The 14,412-nt window shown below is 45.3% G+C and overlaps 1 protein-coding gene across 1 annotated transcript in view; it reads right to left on the bottom strand.

Annotated features, from left to right (window-relative positions):
- Window positions 1-14,412, bottom strand: part of psidin (phagocyte signaling impaired) — an 84,943-nt gene that overhangs the window by 50,794 nt on the left and 19,737 nt on the right. Inside the window, exons 7-10 of the mRNA XM_050172882.2 lie at window positions 11,238-11,327; window positions 9,908-10,077; window positions 4,500-4,609; window positions 3,695-3,760 (exon numbers count right to left, since the gene is read on the bottom strand). Of these exons, the coding sequence (XP_050028839.1) occupies window positions 3,695-3,760; window positions 4,500-4,609; window positions 9,908-10,077; window positions 11,238-11,327 (436 nt within the window). The remainder of the gene's footprint in view (window positions 1-3,694; window positions 3,761-4,499; window positions 4,610-9,907; window positions 10,078-11,237; window positions 11,328-14,412) is intronic.

The raw sequence follows: 14,412 nt of genomic DNA, 5'->3' as shown, positions 1-14,412 counted from the left end.
CCCGCTTATTCACACTGAAATCCGCACCGCCACTGATAATTCGAACTCCGCATCATCGTGGATTGGGAGAGTGCTAGTGCGCGGGAGCACGCTGGCGTCGCCGCGCGGGTCGCGCGGCTTTGCTTTTTTGATCAGCGGCAAGGACGATAACGTTGTTGCCGTGCACCGTGTTCTTTGTGTACGAGCGTGCAAGGGTGAGCCGGCGAACGCGGCTCAATCTCGCGTGCACGAGAGGGGAAGGTGGGGCAGAGCGCGCCCTCTCCTGTCGCGCGCGAGGGAGGGACGGGAGGACGATCTTCGGCGGACGGCGCGGCCATGCGGGCGCCGCATCTTGAAAGCCATCTTCGACGTGGCCAAAGTGTGCGCCCGCGTGGGCCTCATCTTCAAAGCGATCTGCGATGTTTGCAGAGTGCGCGTAGTGCCCGTAGCTTCATATGTGATGTGCTTTCTACATTTTGTTCGCGTTGAAGCGAGAGCTGTACTAACGTCAATTCGCTCGCTGCTACTGCTGCGTGTCGTCACTCCAGCGTTTTTCAGCGAGTTTCCACCGTCATCGAGCGAAAAGCGTTCATGCTTACCTGTACATGCGTGACATAGTGCTTGTTAATTTATTTAGTAAGCGAATGCTTAAAAGTTTATATGGTCGATAAAGCTATTATCCTAACTTCGTATATCTATCTACCAATTTTCTATCGCAATCGACGCTTCGCTTTTCGCGCGAGACTATGACATTTTTTTTTCCCTCCGCCCCAGTCAGTGCGACGAACGCGCGGATGGAGCAAGAGCCATCTCGACGTCTGGCGCGTCAGACCGCGCTGGCCACGTCCGCTTACGTTGGCTGCGCCAGTGCTTCTAAGTATAGACGCTGTTCACGCCAGCGTGACGTAGCGTGTGTGCGCATGCTCACGCCACGTCAGACTATATACGCGCCTTAACCGAGCGATTTTTTTTTTCTCTGACTTTCATTAGTTTGAATTTTGTATAATTCGAATTTTCATAGCATCCCCGCGGAATTCGAATTAATGAGCTTCTACTGTATTTCCCTTCGGTACCATCAGACGTCAGTTCCACAAGAAAAAAGCACTGCAACTGGCAACCTCATTGCTTTTCGCACAAAAATTTGCACAAAAGGCTGGAATGTAACAACAGGTTAACTAAAGGTAATACAATAGTTTATCATGACATTAAACGCCCTACAGCAAAGAAAATGTGCTTTTTACATACATATTTAGAATGATTTTCAGGGCTAGTTCCTTTTGGGGATGCAGACTTGTCGCTTAGCACAGTGGCACCAGAAGGGCTCAGTGAAACATTAATGAACTACAGTTATTTCAATATATTTCAATATGAAAACTTCAATATAACAAAATTCTCAATATAACGAAGTACAGTGGACTCTATGGAAGCTCAAGGGACCAGGCAAATTGGTTCTGTTTATCAGTAGTTTCATTTACTGAGAGACATTGCAGAGAGCAGTGCATAAATACACAGCCAACCAACTATGAGGGTGCCATTCCTTTAAGCAGCAGTTCCCTTTAAGCGATTTCCGTTTATCAAGATTTCACTGTATCTAACTTTCCATAACCTCTTGTCAATAGAACACCATGTATTTAAAACCTCAATATAACGAAGTGTGTTCGCATGCGATTCAATGTAATGAAATTTCACTGCTGCCACAAAGGAATGCCGAAACAATAAACGGAAATTATGCGGACACAGATGGTCAAATGATTGAATTACAAGTGGCTGCTTGCCAGCGCACCTCTCATATTGCAGGCTGCGTGACAAGAGTGACCCCCGAAGTGGAGCCGCATCACATTCCGTATAGAGTGCAAATGCAATAAGAACCTGTCACGCCCAACCCACTGTATGCTTTAGTTGCAAGTGAAAGTGTGCGAGGGTAAGGCAAGGAAGGTGGTGGCTTCACGAGTGCTGCCTTCCTGCGCGCGCATAGGGAAAGAGGAGGACGGGAGCAAGCTCGCGCGAGGGGGGCGAAATAACATTTATTTATTTATTTATTTATTCGGTATACCTACATCGCCTGTACGGCATTATCGTAGGGGGGTTAAAATACAGGTGGTCACAATGGAAACATATTCACCAACATCAAAAGAATACATCAGTAAATAGAACATAGTTTAAGCACTGAAATTAGCAAAAGCAGAATAGAAACTAACAAAGTACAAAACAAAGTGAGTGACAAAGTAACTAACTAACAAAACAGAAAAAAAAAAAGTTGCGTATGTGCAGAGATGAATAACAGAACAATCAAAGAATATGACTCTCAATAGCATTTTCAAAACTAGAAGCTGCCATCACTTCATTAGGGAGCTCATTCCAATCGCTAATCGTGTTAGGAAAAAATGAATACTTAAACACATTGGTACGGCACTGATAAGCTCTAATTTTGTTAGCGTGGTCTCTCCTAGATGAAACGTAATGCGGCTCCTTGATGAACAGTGTTTTGTCGATACCAGTTTTACTTTTATATATATTGTAAAGGAATTTCAATCTTAGGATTTTCCTGCGTGAAGAAAGAGTTTTCCAACCCAACCCTTCCCTTATTCTGGATCCTCTGGTAGTAAAATTACAATTTCCTGTTACGAAGCGTGCTGCTTGCTTTTGGACGCGTTCTATTTTTTCTGTGAGGTTTTTAGTGTATGGATCCCAGATAATGCATGCATATTCTAGAATGGGCCTGATGTTTGTTAAATACAAGGTTGCCTTCAGTGACGAAGGAGAATGCTTAAAATTTCGTCGGAAGAAGTGAAGAAGACGGTAAGCTTTCGCGCTAATTGAGTTAACATGATTAGTCCAGTCAAGCGTTTCAGAAAACGTAACTCCGAGGTACTGAACATCCTTAGCGGTACTGAGTGCAATATTATTTAGGCAATAGGAACTGGGGATTTTTTTCTTTTTCTTTTTCATTGCGGACGTCTCAGCCGTGGCTGCGCGTGGATGTAGCGTGGCAGAGTGCATACGCAGCTGCGCACTATGCTTTAGAGGTACAGTGCTGTGCATGCAAAAAGCGGGCGTACCGAGACAGTGTGGCATAATGAAAGCCGTCTTCCTGCGCATTCAGTACTGGAGGTTGCGCAACCTTGAGTTTCGGTGACCCGTTGCAGCAAGAGGCAGAAGAATCTTTCACTCTTTGTTGCCGGAGCTTTTCATGACGGGCAATGCTATCAGCCGCGGGGGCGGAGTACACACGAAAGTGTGGCTGGCTTCGCTTAATTATTCGTATTGGATGTGAAGATATTGTCGACATGGCATAAAACTATCATTCATCACTGACTGCCAAACTCCTCAAAATGAATTGCTTTTTCATTCAAATTTGCTTTTTTCAATTGCCCGAGAATTAGAAAAATCTGCAGCCACTTTCCGTGCAAGAAAAATTGATCGGCAACTGCACTTATTTGCATAAAATGTCTAATTTCTATAGAATGAACCAAACTGCCGATTTTGCCGACTGCATTATAATAGAGGTTTAACAGTATTTCGATGGCCATGAAGTTTGCTGTCTTGCAGCAATACAACAATGAGTCAATAGAACTTGAGAATTCTGAAAGCCATCAACACAACGGCGCTTAAAAAATGCCGGTGTGATGAGGGCATAAGTCGTGAAGGTTGAAGTTGTGCTGAATTTGTCGCAAAGAAATGAGGAGCTTATGAGTGGCCATGTAGCAGCACTTACGTCGGGAGGCTTTTGCCAACTGTCGGGCAGTGCCATTTTCAGCGATGCTTCCATCCTGTCAACCAGCTGGAAAGAGCGAAGTGTAGAAAAACAAGGTCAGAAAAACCACTACGAATAAAAGCAGGCCAAAATACAACTGTCGATGCACTTAAAAAGAATAAGGAGTGAGATGGTTCAAGACAAGAACCAGCAAGCACAAATGTGTATGAGCAGAAATAGTAGCAGTAGTAGTATGGAGCATATAGCAAAGGAATTCAGCCTACTCGGGTGGATTACCTCAAGAAGCAGACATTATGATCAATCACGTCTTAGTAGCTAACTGAAACATTCCTTTAGCAACATTTTTAGAGTGTATGTTACCACTGAGAAATTGAAACCAAATGGTACAGAGGCCATGTCAGTTTTGCCAAAATCCTAGGACTAGCAGCATCGTTGAAATATTCGCCCTCACAATGTTCTGTGAAATACACTGGCGTTCCAATGAACAGTTTCCCAAAACCCACCTTCTAGCAGATGTGGGAGGATTTTAACCAGGACAATAATGCAAGTTGAAATTCTTGTAGCTGAGCTGTCCCAAAAGTAGCTAACTTGCATCAGAACCACCAAACATGGTAATGCTGGCCAAAATGTACAGCCTAACTAGTGTGCTCTACTTCTGGCGTGAAGAATCTTGGCGAAACATTCAGCGGACTTACAGAAGCAATTCAGTGTAAAAACAGTTGGAAAAAAATAATAAAGAATGAATGAAAAACTAAAAGTCTCAGTGATTTTCTTTTCTACAAAGACAGAGGTGAATAATATTTACCTTGACAATATCTTCGTTGACGAAGGAACATAAGCCGATCAGATAGGACAGGTCTAGTAGGCAGGATGGCTTGTGGCTTGTTCTCTTGAAGAAGTCCATCAGCAAGTCCGCTGCAGATGTCATGTGACAAATGAAAAAGCAGGAACATGTAAGTCCCGATATAATTGCGACAATGGAAGATGGTTCATTCAGGCGGACTGTTCTTTTATCCAAGCCACACTTGTTTCATGATGTTGCATATTATAACCCAGTTCACTATTCAAAAGCTTGCGAAAAATGTGAAGTATCTATAAGAAAAAGAAATATTGCACTGAAGGTAAGCACAGGCTAGACATGGCACCTTCTGTGGACTTTTCTGTCCAAAAGAGGCCTAGATGCACGAATATTTCCCAAAATCAACAGCATCATGGGTAATGCGGCTGAGGCACAACGTTACGAGAACAAAATTGTAACTTAATTTTCTCTGCCAGTAACCAAGCCCTTGTAGCAAGATAGAGTTTCAGGAACCTTTTCCAAGTACTTCTGTGCACAGGGCATGTTGGTAAACGAACGTGGAAGGCATTTCAGTGCAGGCAGACAAGGACAGGTGGGGAGACGGAAATCAAGCTGTGTACTGTGGCATCTACACCTTCCTCTTGTTCCAGTCTGCCCCCACTAAAATTGTGTCCAAGTACGATTTCTGAGATGGATCTACTGATCCAAACTGATTCAGAATTCTCCTTTATGATCAAGTGAACCCTCATCAATGAAATTCTCTGGGAGTCAGAGGGAGGCCATCACATGCACGCGATATTCAAGTAGTGTACCGTATTTATTCGATTCTATAGCGCCCTCGATTTTCGTGTCCAAAAAAAGTAAAAAAAAAAAAAAAAATACGCCCTTGATTGTAACGCACACCCGTTTGCTGTCACTCAAAGAAAGAAAAGTCCTTTACAGTACCGCGCACCTCATTCTTTCATACAGAAATACAGCTTTCTCTCATTTGGAAAAAAACAAAGATTTACTCCCAATGCACTAAAGTTACGATAAATAAAAAAGGTAGCAGTTTCGCGCGAAAGGCGAAGCATCGATTATGATAGCAAATTAATAGACAGCTATACGAAAAGTAAGAATGGTCGTTTTATCAGCCATATAAACTTTTAAACATTCGCTTACTAACTAAATTAACAAGCATGAACTCATCTCACTCAATGACCGCGGAAACTCTTTTAAACGTTGGAGTGAGGAAGTGCGGTAGCAGGAGCAACGGAATTTACCTTTGTGCGGCCTCTCGCTTCGACGTGAACTAAGCGCCAAGAACACATCACGATGCACCTAGATGCATAGACTCTTGTCTCCGCCACGGATCACTTTAAAGATAAGGGCAGCGCAGCCGCACCCTACGTAGCAGCCGTGGGTGTAGAATGCCTCTCCTGTTTGCGCCAGTCCCGCCCGCAAGTTTAGGGAACTCCGAACGCCCGTGATGCGGCCAGATTTCTGTCCGTCTTTGCACACGTCACAGCTTTCCTTTTAATTGTGGCATCGTGATGAACACGGCATGTCCTTGCAGTCGGCACTTCCATGCTGATAGAGCAAACGCAGAAAACGGGAAGACGGACGGTGCACTAACCTAAGCCAAAGGAAGCATTGCCAAAGCATGCGTACTGCAGCACATGGAGAAAGCTACAGCAGCGAGGCTCGAAGTGCGTACGAGGTGGCCATTCTGAAATGCCGATGACGGTATGGTAACGCAGATTTAGGATCATACTCGATTTTAACACACATGCAATTTTTGGACCCGTTTTATAGGAAAAAAAACAGTGCACGTTAGATTAGAGTAAATACGGTAATCTGACGGGCAGAGCTGGTTGCGCTGACGCATTGTGGTGCAGGGAAACCATGTGGACATGACATCGCAAAAAGAAGTGGCGACAAATTTCCACTGCTGCCCAAATAAACACAGTCGCACATTCCTAAAAAAATTGCAAACGGGTTGCGAGACCAATGTTTTAACCATAGTACTTTTAACCAGAGTATTTTCCAGAAATGTACCAACAGGTAAAAAAGAAGCGTAACTTTATTGGGTCATTTCTTATGTTCTCGATCACAAATGTTGCTGCTGGAAAACAGTACGAAAGGGGAACATATCAATGAGGTTCTACTGTAATTAAAAGAAAAATATCAAGAGTACGGTGCTTAATGAAAAAAAGTATCAGGGAAAAGAAAGGCCAAGCACACTGGACACCTCGGTCACTTGTGTGCTATTACTCCTAAAGGCCGATGTAGCAGCATACAGCAAAGATCGCTTATAACGTAAGTCGCCAGAGTCTTGAATTTACCCACTATATAACCAAAACTAAAATTTTCAGAGGCGTGCACTATGTGCGAAACATGTAGACCAAGCAGCTGCATGTGTCTGCAAATTAAAGCACACGACCAGAATGTGCCCTCACTTTTGCTAGCGAGGTGGTTCCTGTGTTTTTCTAAATCCTGTACAACCACTGCGAAGCAATTCGTTGATTCTGCACCAAACCAAAACGTTGTCCGTAGACTCCAGACGAAACGCCGCTGATTAGGCCCAGCCAGCGAAGGTGTCTGGCGGCATGCTGATATGGGAAGATCGTCCTTCAGATATGTTCGTAGCCATAGACGAATATACGTTGATCTGATGAAAAATCATGCACACAGGCTGCACCAGCAGCAGCACACGTGAAGCAGGGTTCATGGGCGATCAGCCAGCAAATCCAGCGAACGCATACAGGAAAAGTTGGTATGCTTATATACTGGTGGGAAGGGTGAAAACTCACGTGTGCACAACAGTCCGAAGTGCATGATCAATTTTCAGTACACAGTTTAAACTGATAGCGTTGCAGAGTAAAGATTGCATGCACAATATCTGCACTTCCCAAGGATGCGCACTGCGACAGGAGAATCCAAAATGCACTTGTGGCCTCATCCAATTTTTCAGCAGTGATAGAGCAGTCGGGGAAAAAGAAAAACAGCTTTACCGTCAAAATTAGTTTTTCCCACATGCCCAATGATTGTGACATTTTTGCGACCCTGTGTGAAAAACAAAATTTCAGTTGGCAACTGTGTTTACTTTCCGCACACAGCTGACAAGCGGCCGGAGCGCAATGCTTCTCCGTTTCCTAGGCAACCCCTTCCTGCCCGCTGGGCCAGTATGCTGCTGAGGCAGTTTTTTTCCGCCTTCTTCACTTGCTCCACGCCTCCTCCTCCTCCTCTTACACATCGTCCTCGTTGCTCTCCCCTCGGCCAGCGCCCCTCATTGAGAAGCATGCTCGCTGCCTCGCTTGTCTGTGGGATTTTCCGGCAACCACATTATAACCAGTATTTTGTATCGTGTGGCTGCACTTAAGCAGCACGCATATACAGAGAGTTCTACGGAAGGATAAGCCGGAGTCAGAAAAGACCGCACTGTATCCGGTCCTGCACTATACAGTGGAACCCCGTTCATACGTTTTTCACCGGACCGAGGAAAAAGAACGTAACAGCTGGGAAAACGCAACAGTGAGGAAAGCTCCGAAAATGAATGAAAAAAGTGCAGCTTCAACCACAGACAATTTATTTCCACAGAGTGCGCTTAGAACTTAAAAAAAAGTCTAGAATGGTGGCTTGCCGCTTGTTTCACTCGCTAGAAATCACCACATGTTTCTCAATAGCCTGGAAGGCCGCATTGCTGTCAGCGTCGCTGTGAGGTGCGATGTACCTGCGGAGGAGGTCCAGAGCCGCGACGGCTTCTCCAAAGCTAGGATTTGGCAACTCCCCGGCATCATGCGGCTCATGCTCTTCGTCGTCACCGCGCCAGGCAACGGACGAATGAATATCCGCGGGAAATTTTGCCCTCTTTGGCGTAATCATGCTAACGTGCTAACGATTGTTTAGTATTGCTGCGGAGCGCGCGCGTCCGAGCAGCCCGGTTGCGCGCAGCACTGCGTGGTTCCGCGAGAAACGTAAACAAGAGAGGAGAGCTGGCCCGACGGGCGGAGCAACGCCAACTTCCGGCTTCCCTTTAGCTATAGCTTCCCGAAGAGTGACGTCAGGGCCTCTCCTGAGTTTCCTTCCTCCGTGAGTCGACCCGTCCAACAAACCATGCGGCACGCGGTGACCGTAATCAGTGAGAGCATCTTTCACGAATGGCCACCTAGTGGCGGCCTCTCGAACTGGCGTGCGGCTTCTTGCAGCCAGTTCTATAGCCAAGCCCGGTCAAAACTCGTCAAAAGCCAAAATGGTGGCTGGAGCGCGTTGCCTACTTTAGCCCAGGCGGGTTCGGGTTGCGACGCATCATGCGGGAACGTTTTCACAGCTACTACGTAACAGCGGGGTTCCTTATACATTGTATCCTATGGAAGCTATGCCGGGACCGGATGAAAGCGACGTAGCAGCCGGGAAAACGCAGCAGTGAGGAACGTAACAGCGGGGTTCTACTGTAGGTGGTTATGTTATAAGTGGTCAGAGTTGGAGTGGACGACTGAGCGAGCCAGAGTGAACGTCAAAACATTGCAACGTCCAGCTGCCCCGTGACCACATACTGCGTCATATGTCACAACACAGTACATACAAGATAGGCACTGGTTGTAGAAAAGTTATTAAATTAAATTATTTAGGGCACTGCGAGGCTCGACAGTATTTTTTTCTGGTATTCAGAGATACTGGTCTTTCATCTAAAGCAATTAAAGACACAAAAATATTGTGTATGTACCCCAGCATGTTCACGTGATTTTAACAGCATGTTCGCATAAAAAGTTTCTCAGATATTAAGTTTTTTTTCCTCACTGTCTCATGTAAAATGTATTAGAGGAATTCTGCTGTACTTGCCTGGGTGCTGCCATGTTCTTATGCAATCATAGTGACCAGTAGAAGCCACCGGGCAGACTTTCAGGCGGTAAGCGAACATTTCATACTGGCCATAAACGGGCCACATGAGCGACGGTAACCGGTTGGCCTCCGTGACGGTAAAACTTATCACTGGTCTCTCCTACTTGAACATCACGTGCATGTGGTCGCCATTAAGCTTTCCAATTTGCATTTAATTTATCCCCAACAGGATACACTGTACATTTGCATCTTTAGCAATTTTGCCGTTCACGGCTTCACGTCACGTGAACCAATTAGGGCAACCAGAATCCATTCCTTTGCTTCAGCTATTGCCACTTCATGTCACTTAAGCATTGTGCCAGCTTGCACGTTTAGTTAAGGCTCCACACCAGGTTTGGCGACCGACTAACGTGTGAGGGGTGTTCTGCTCTATGCGTTTCTCATTCGCATTTGTGCTGATAGTACATCCTTAAGTTGTCTTGCACTTTCTCAAGCAGCTCCTTTTTAAACAGGATGAGACGCCAAAAGTGGTCTGCAAAATCCCAGTTTTGCATACAGGGAAGCATTGTCTGGGCAGGCCTGCTCTTGCTCACCGAGTACTTCCGGACTGGCCTTCTCCCTGATCATGACTGCAACGTGAGCCATGCAAGGACCTCGGAGCAGTCCGCCTTTCTTGCAGCTCTCCTTGAGAGACTCTATGAAGGCCAAGGCTAGTGCGTACGTGTGGTCAGCCGCCGGGCACAGCTCCTCGCCATCACTGTCACTGCGAGCAAACGCAGCGCAAGAGCTGTCAAGGTACAAATGCACACAAACTGCCACTGTAGCGTGATTGAGGTGCAAGCATTGTGCAGTCTGCCGAGGCTTCAGACTCCAGATGGTAGCAATTTTGGTCAATTTCATTGCAGCAAACATGGAAATGCCGACTTTACGGCTACACTGAACCCTTGCTGAAATTTTCCAAGCTTCACATACATTTCGAACACTTCATAACAAACCCGAATGACCGCTGATATATATACACAAGACAGGACCCAAAAGTAGCAAGAATTGCTTTTTATAAATCGTATATTTTTCTAGCATGCCCAAACTATAAACACCTATACAAAATTTTTCCCGAGATGCAATTAACTTGTGCAACTGCTTCATCTAGTGTTCAAAACTGTTTAGTGACTCATGCAAACCAATGCCCTTCAATAGTTCCATCGTTTTCTTCTTTGGCTCTTTCACATCTTAAGGGGGAATGCGACAGAAATATGCTTTGATAAACGAGAAAGCTAAATCAATGAAATTTATGCAGAATATAGAATTTAATCTCATAGTCTCGGATATCTCTTAGTTTTTCAATATCATACCTGGCTATCTTTCAGTGATCCTTGAAAGTGGGAAAGATGCAGTCCCTTGTTCAGGGTTTGGGCTTCATACCAGACATAGGAGTGCTATAAGATAGCATATTTTGCTTTTTATTGGACGAATAATTGCAATGAAGCTCAAAAAATAGGTTTCCTTTACATTTAATATTTAAGAAAAGTTTTTAATTTCTGCTGTTATCATTTGGAACATCGATTAGCGATTTTCTGAAAGGCAGACGAGCAAAATTGTTGGAAATACAATAAGGCCTCAGTACTTGCATTTTACACATCTTTATGAATGTGCATACAAAATTTCTCCAACTCTGAGTCACATTAAATGTAAGAACGTTGGTAGAAATATTTTTGCACAATTTCTCTCTCTTGTAGCCTCTCTCAAAGTGCATGTGTTGCTTTGAAAAACCCCTGTAATTTCATTTGATAATAAAAGTACACAGCAAGTGAAATTTTGATGAAACAACAACTGGCCATGTGTTGAAGAACGCAACCGAGACACCATCGGGAACAAGCTCCAAATAGTGGCAGCTGCAGCTGGTGATGCAATCGAACGACTCACTCGGTGCTGGTTTCCTCGGGCGTCCAGCCAGAAGCCTGCAGCTTGTCCACACTGTCCAGGTACTGCTTGTAGTACTGCCAGTTGTCCGGGCTGGCAAAGAGAAAGGCAGGAAGAGCGGTTTCACATGTCAGTTAGGTGTAAACACAACTGGAAGCCAAAGAAAACTTGGAAAAGTGCACAAATGCTAGTGCAGTACAACACTAATCAATGCACAAAATTGACCATACAAAATCGAGGTGCATGAATACTTGAATATCACTGAATCGAATAGCGAATGTTCAAATAATTTGATATACAGTCAAACCTCTACATGACGAAGTTGTACTTCCAGTAAAAAACTTTGTTAAACTGTGAATTCTGTTAATTCGAGACTTTATAGTTTCAGCAGTAAAAACAACTTCGCAAATTCCCAAAGCATTCCTGGTGGATAATATCTTGTCGATAAGTACTTGCAAAGAAATCGCAAGAAGTTTGGGCCATAATAGCACAGTTAGGAGCCTGCGGTGCAGATCACAGCGAGAGCAATGCATTGACGTGGCTCACGGCATCGGAGATTTGCGTGCATTGTGTTGTGTTATGTTGTGTTATGTTGCGTGCGTTGCGTTGTGTTGTGTTTGCGTGCGTTGTGTTACGCACTGCTGTAAAACTGACGCCATGGCTGACCATGCTTATTACCTACAGCCGTCATCAGATGGTGCCCACAAATTAACAATTGAGCACGTTTTATTAGAATGTGAAGATATCTGCCCAGCAGTGGATTTAGGCACCTCTGGCCTTCTTGAAGTCCTTGGAGAGGCATTTCGAAGATTGGTAGAAGAAAAGTAGGGATACAACAAACAATGGAGGCGTACAAAAACATAGTTCCCAACATAGGGTCAGAAAGTTTGGTTCCTTTTCTTTTTTTCTTCTTTAACATAGGTAGGACATTAGGCAATATAATAACAAGAGCTTGATGGTGCAACCCACCACCCTGTTCCAAAGGGGACACTCATCCATCCATTGTAAAGAAATATGGATAATCATCCTGAGCAAAAAATTAAAAAAAAATGCAATAGTTTTGCCAGAAAGGCGGAGCATTGATGATGATATATCAGAAAGACAACTACACGAAGTAAGTTTTGTAGTTTTATCGGTCTCATGTGCACATGGGCAAACTTGAACAGATCTCACTGAAAGACCATGAACTTGCTGTCACAATGCGAGCGGACACTTCCCGCCGTGTCTCGGAAACTTGAGATTATGCGACTGCCAACACGAGAGGCACAGGAACACAATGCGCATCAAAGCACCAGCCGTTTCGGCTCGCGCTTTGCACTTGCCGCATGTTACCGCCAAGATACACTGCGTGGGTCACATGTGAGGAGAAGCGTGCGCTAGGGGGAGAGGGCAGATAAGTGCACCTGCCTGCCCTTCCCACTTCCCCCTGGCGTGTGCTTGATCACATTACCACATGTTCACTACCTCCCCGTCCCCCTTGCACAGAAGGAATTGCCAGCTCTCGTGTTTCTCCGAGTGCTGTGAGCGCGCCCTGCGCCTCCACAAGTGGTTCACCAAGGCGACAAATGGTGCAGCATTGTTTCCTGCCTACCCCGCCCCGTCCCGGCACGCGCACATTGATGGCTTTTTTGCCGTTCAAATGTTTCATGTGGAAGGACACTCGAAATGACTTTTGCGTCAGCCAACAATTTTGTAGTTTTCCGATAGATTTGCTAGTCATACAGGCTAGAAGTACATGCTCGAAAAGGCTGAAAATTTGGTTAATTGAAATTCTGTCACGAAATTGCATTGCTAAATAAAAAAAAATGCACATTTCCAACAGAACTACGGTCAGGAAATGAAAATAGTTTGTTACATCGTGAATTTTGTCAAATCGAGCTTCGTTGTTTTGAGGTTTGAATGTATTCGACGTAGAGACCCGGACAGTGCCATGGGTCAAAGTCCCGCACAGGGCCAAAGGCGCCGGCAACCGGGAGCGAATGCTTCGTCTGCCTCTCACTCCAATGGCTCATTGAAACTCGACATTACGCAACCTCCAGTACTAAATACGCGGGAAGACAGCTTACAAAGTGCCACGCCCCCTCGGCATGCCCACTCTTCGCACACGCAGCACATTACCTCTAAAGCAGGGTGTGCGGCTGTGTGTGCGCTCAGCCGCGCTTACGGCCACGATCAGCCACGGCCGAGACACAACAGAAATCAAGACGTGCACCAACTTACCCCCCCTTGCCCCCCTCCAACCCCTTGCGCACGCTTGATCACATTACCGCAAGCTCGCTCCTCTCCCCACGTTTCTCTTTGTACACGCGCAGGAAGGCGGCACTCGTGAAGCCACCATCTTTCTTGTCTCACCCTGTGCCCTTTCACTCACAACTAAAGCACAAGATGAGCGAGGCACGATAGAATCTTATCGCACTTGGGACTTTACAATGAAACACGATGTGGCTCCACTTCGGTGGTCGCTCTTGTAACGCCTCGTGCGATTCAAGAGGTGTGTTTGCAAGCAGCCACTTGTAATTCAATCATTTGGCCATCTGCGTTCGCATATGTTTCCATTTATTGTTTCGGCATTTCTTTGTGGCCGAAGCACTCTTTTGCTACATTTGAAATCGCATACAGTACAGTCCACTTACAACAATATCAAGAACGAAAAATCTGATTGTTATAACCGATCATCACTATATCAGGACTGCCATAAAAAAACAACAACAACATATGTTTGTAGCTCTGAAAGCAAACTTGCGCTAAAATACAGAGACTGTATAAAGTAGCCCGTAAAAAATAACATGTTTATTTATAGCTCTAAACAGCGTATATCAAGTGTATATCAAGGTCACACTGAAATAATCGGGAATCCACACTTGCTTTCACGGGAGTTTCAGGTTCACAACTGCGGCATCGAGCTGCTGCGCGAACACTAGCGGCAATAATTAAGCGTGAATGAAATCAATGAGCGACTCGATCAATGACAGTGCACTTCGCGTGGACATCGAGGTCGGTGTCAACGACGGGTCACTGTCAATCACATAGCACCCGTCGCACAACGCCGCCGTCTGCTGCGACAATGATCGCCCCAATCTCTTCGCATAATGAGGCAGCACTATCTGCATTAAAATACTCCTCCATTGAAGCACCACCTGTTTCATCAGCAGCAGCGACATGCTTGCAGAGCTCGAAA

This window comes from Dermacentor andersoni, chromosome 3 (genome assembly GCF_023375885.2).
Source record: "Dermacentor andersoni chromosome 3, qqDerAnde1_hic_scaffold, whole genome shotgun sequence".
Taxonomy (NCBI): Eukaryota; Metazoa; Arthropoda; class Arachnida; order Ixodida; family Ixodidae; genus Dermacentor; species Dermacentor andersoni.
This window is presented reverse-complemented; position numbering and strand designations above follow the sequence as displayed.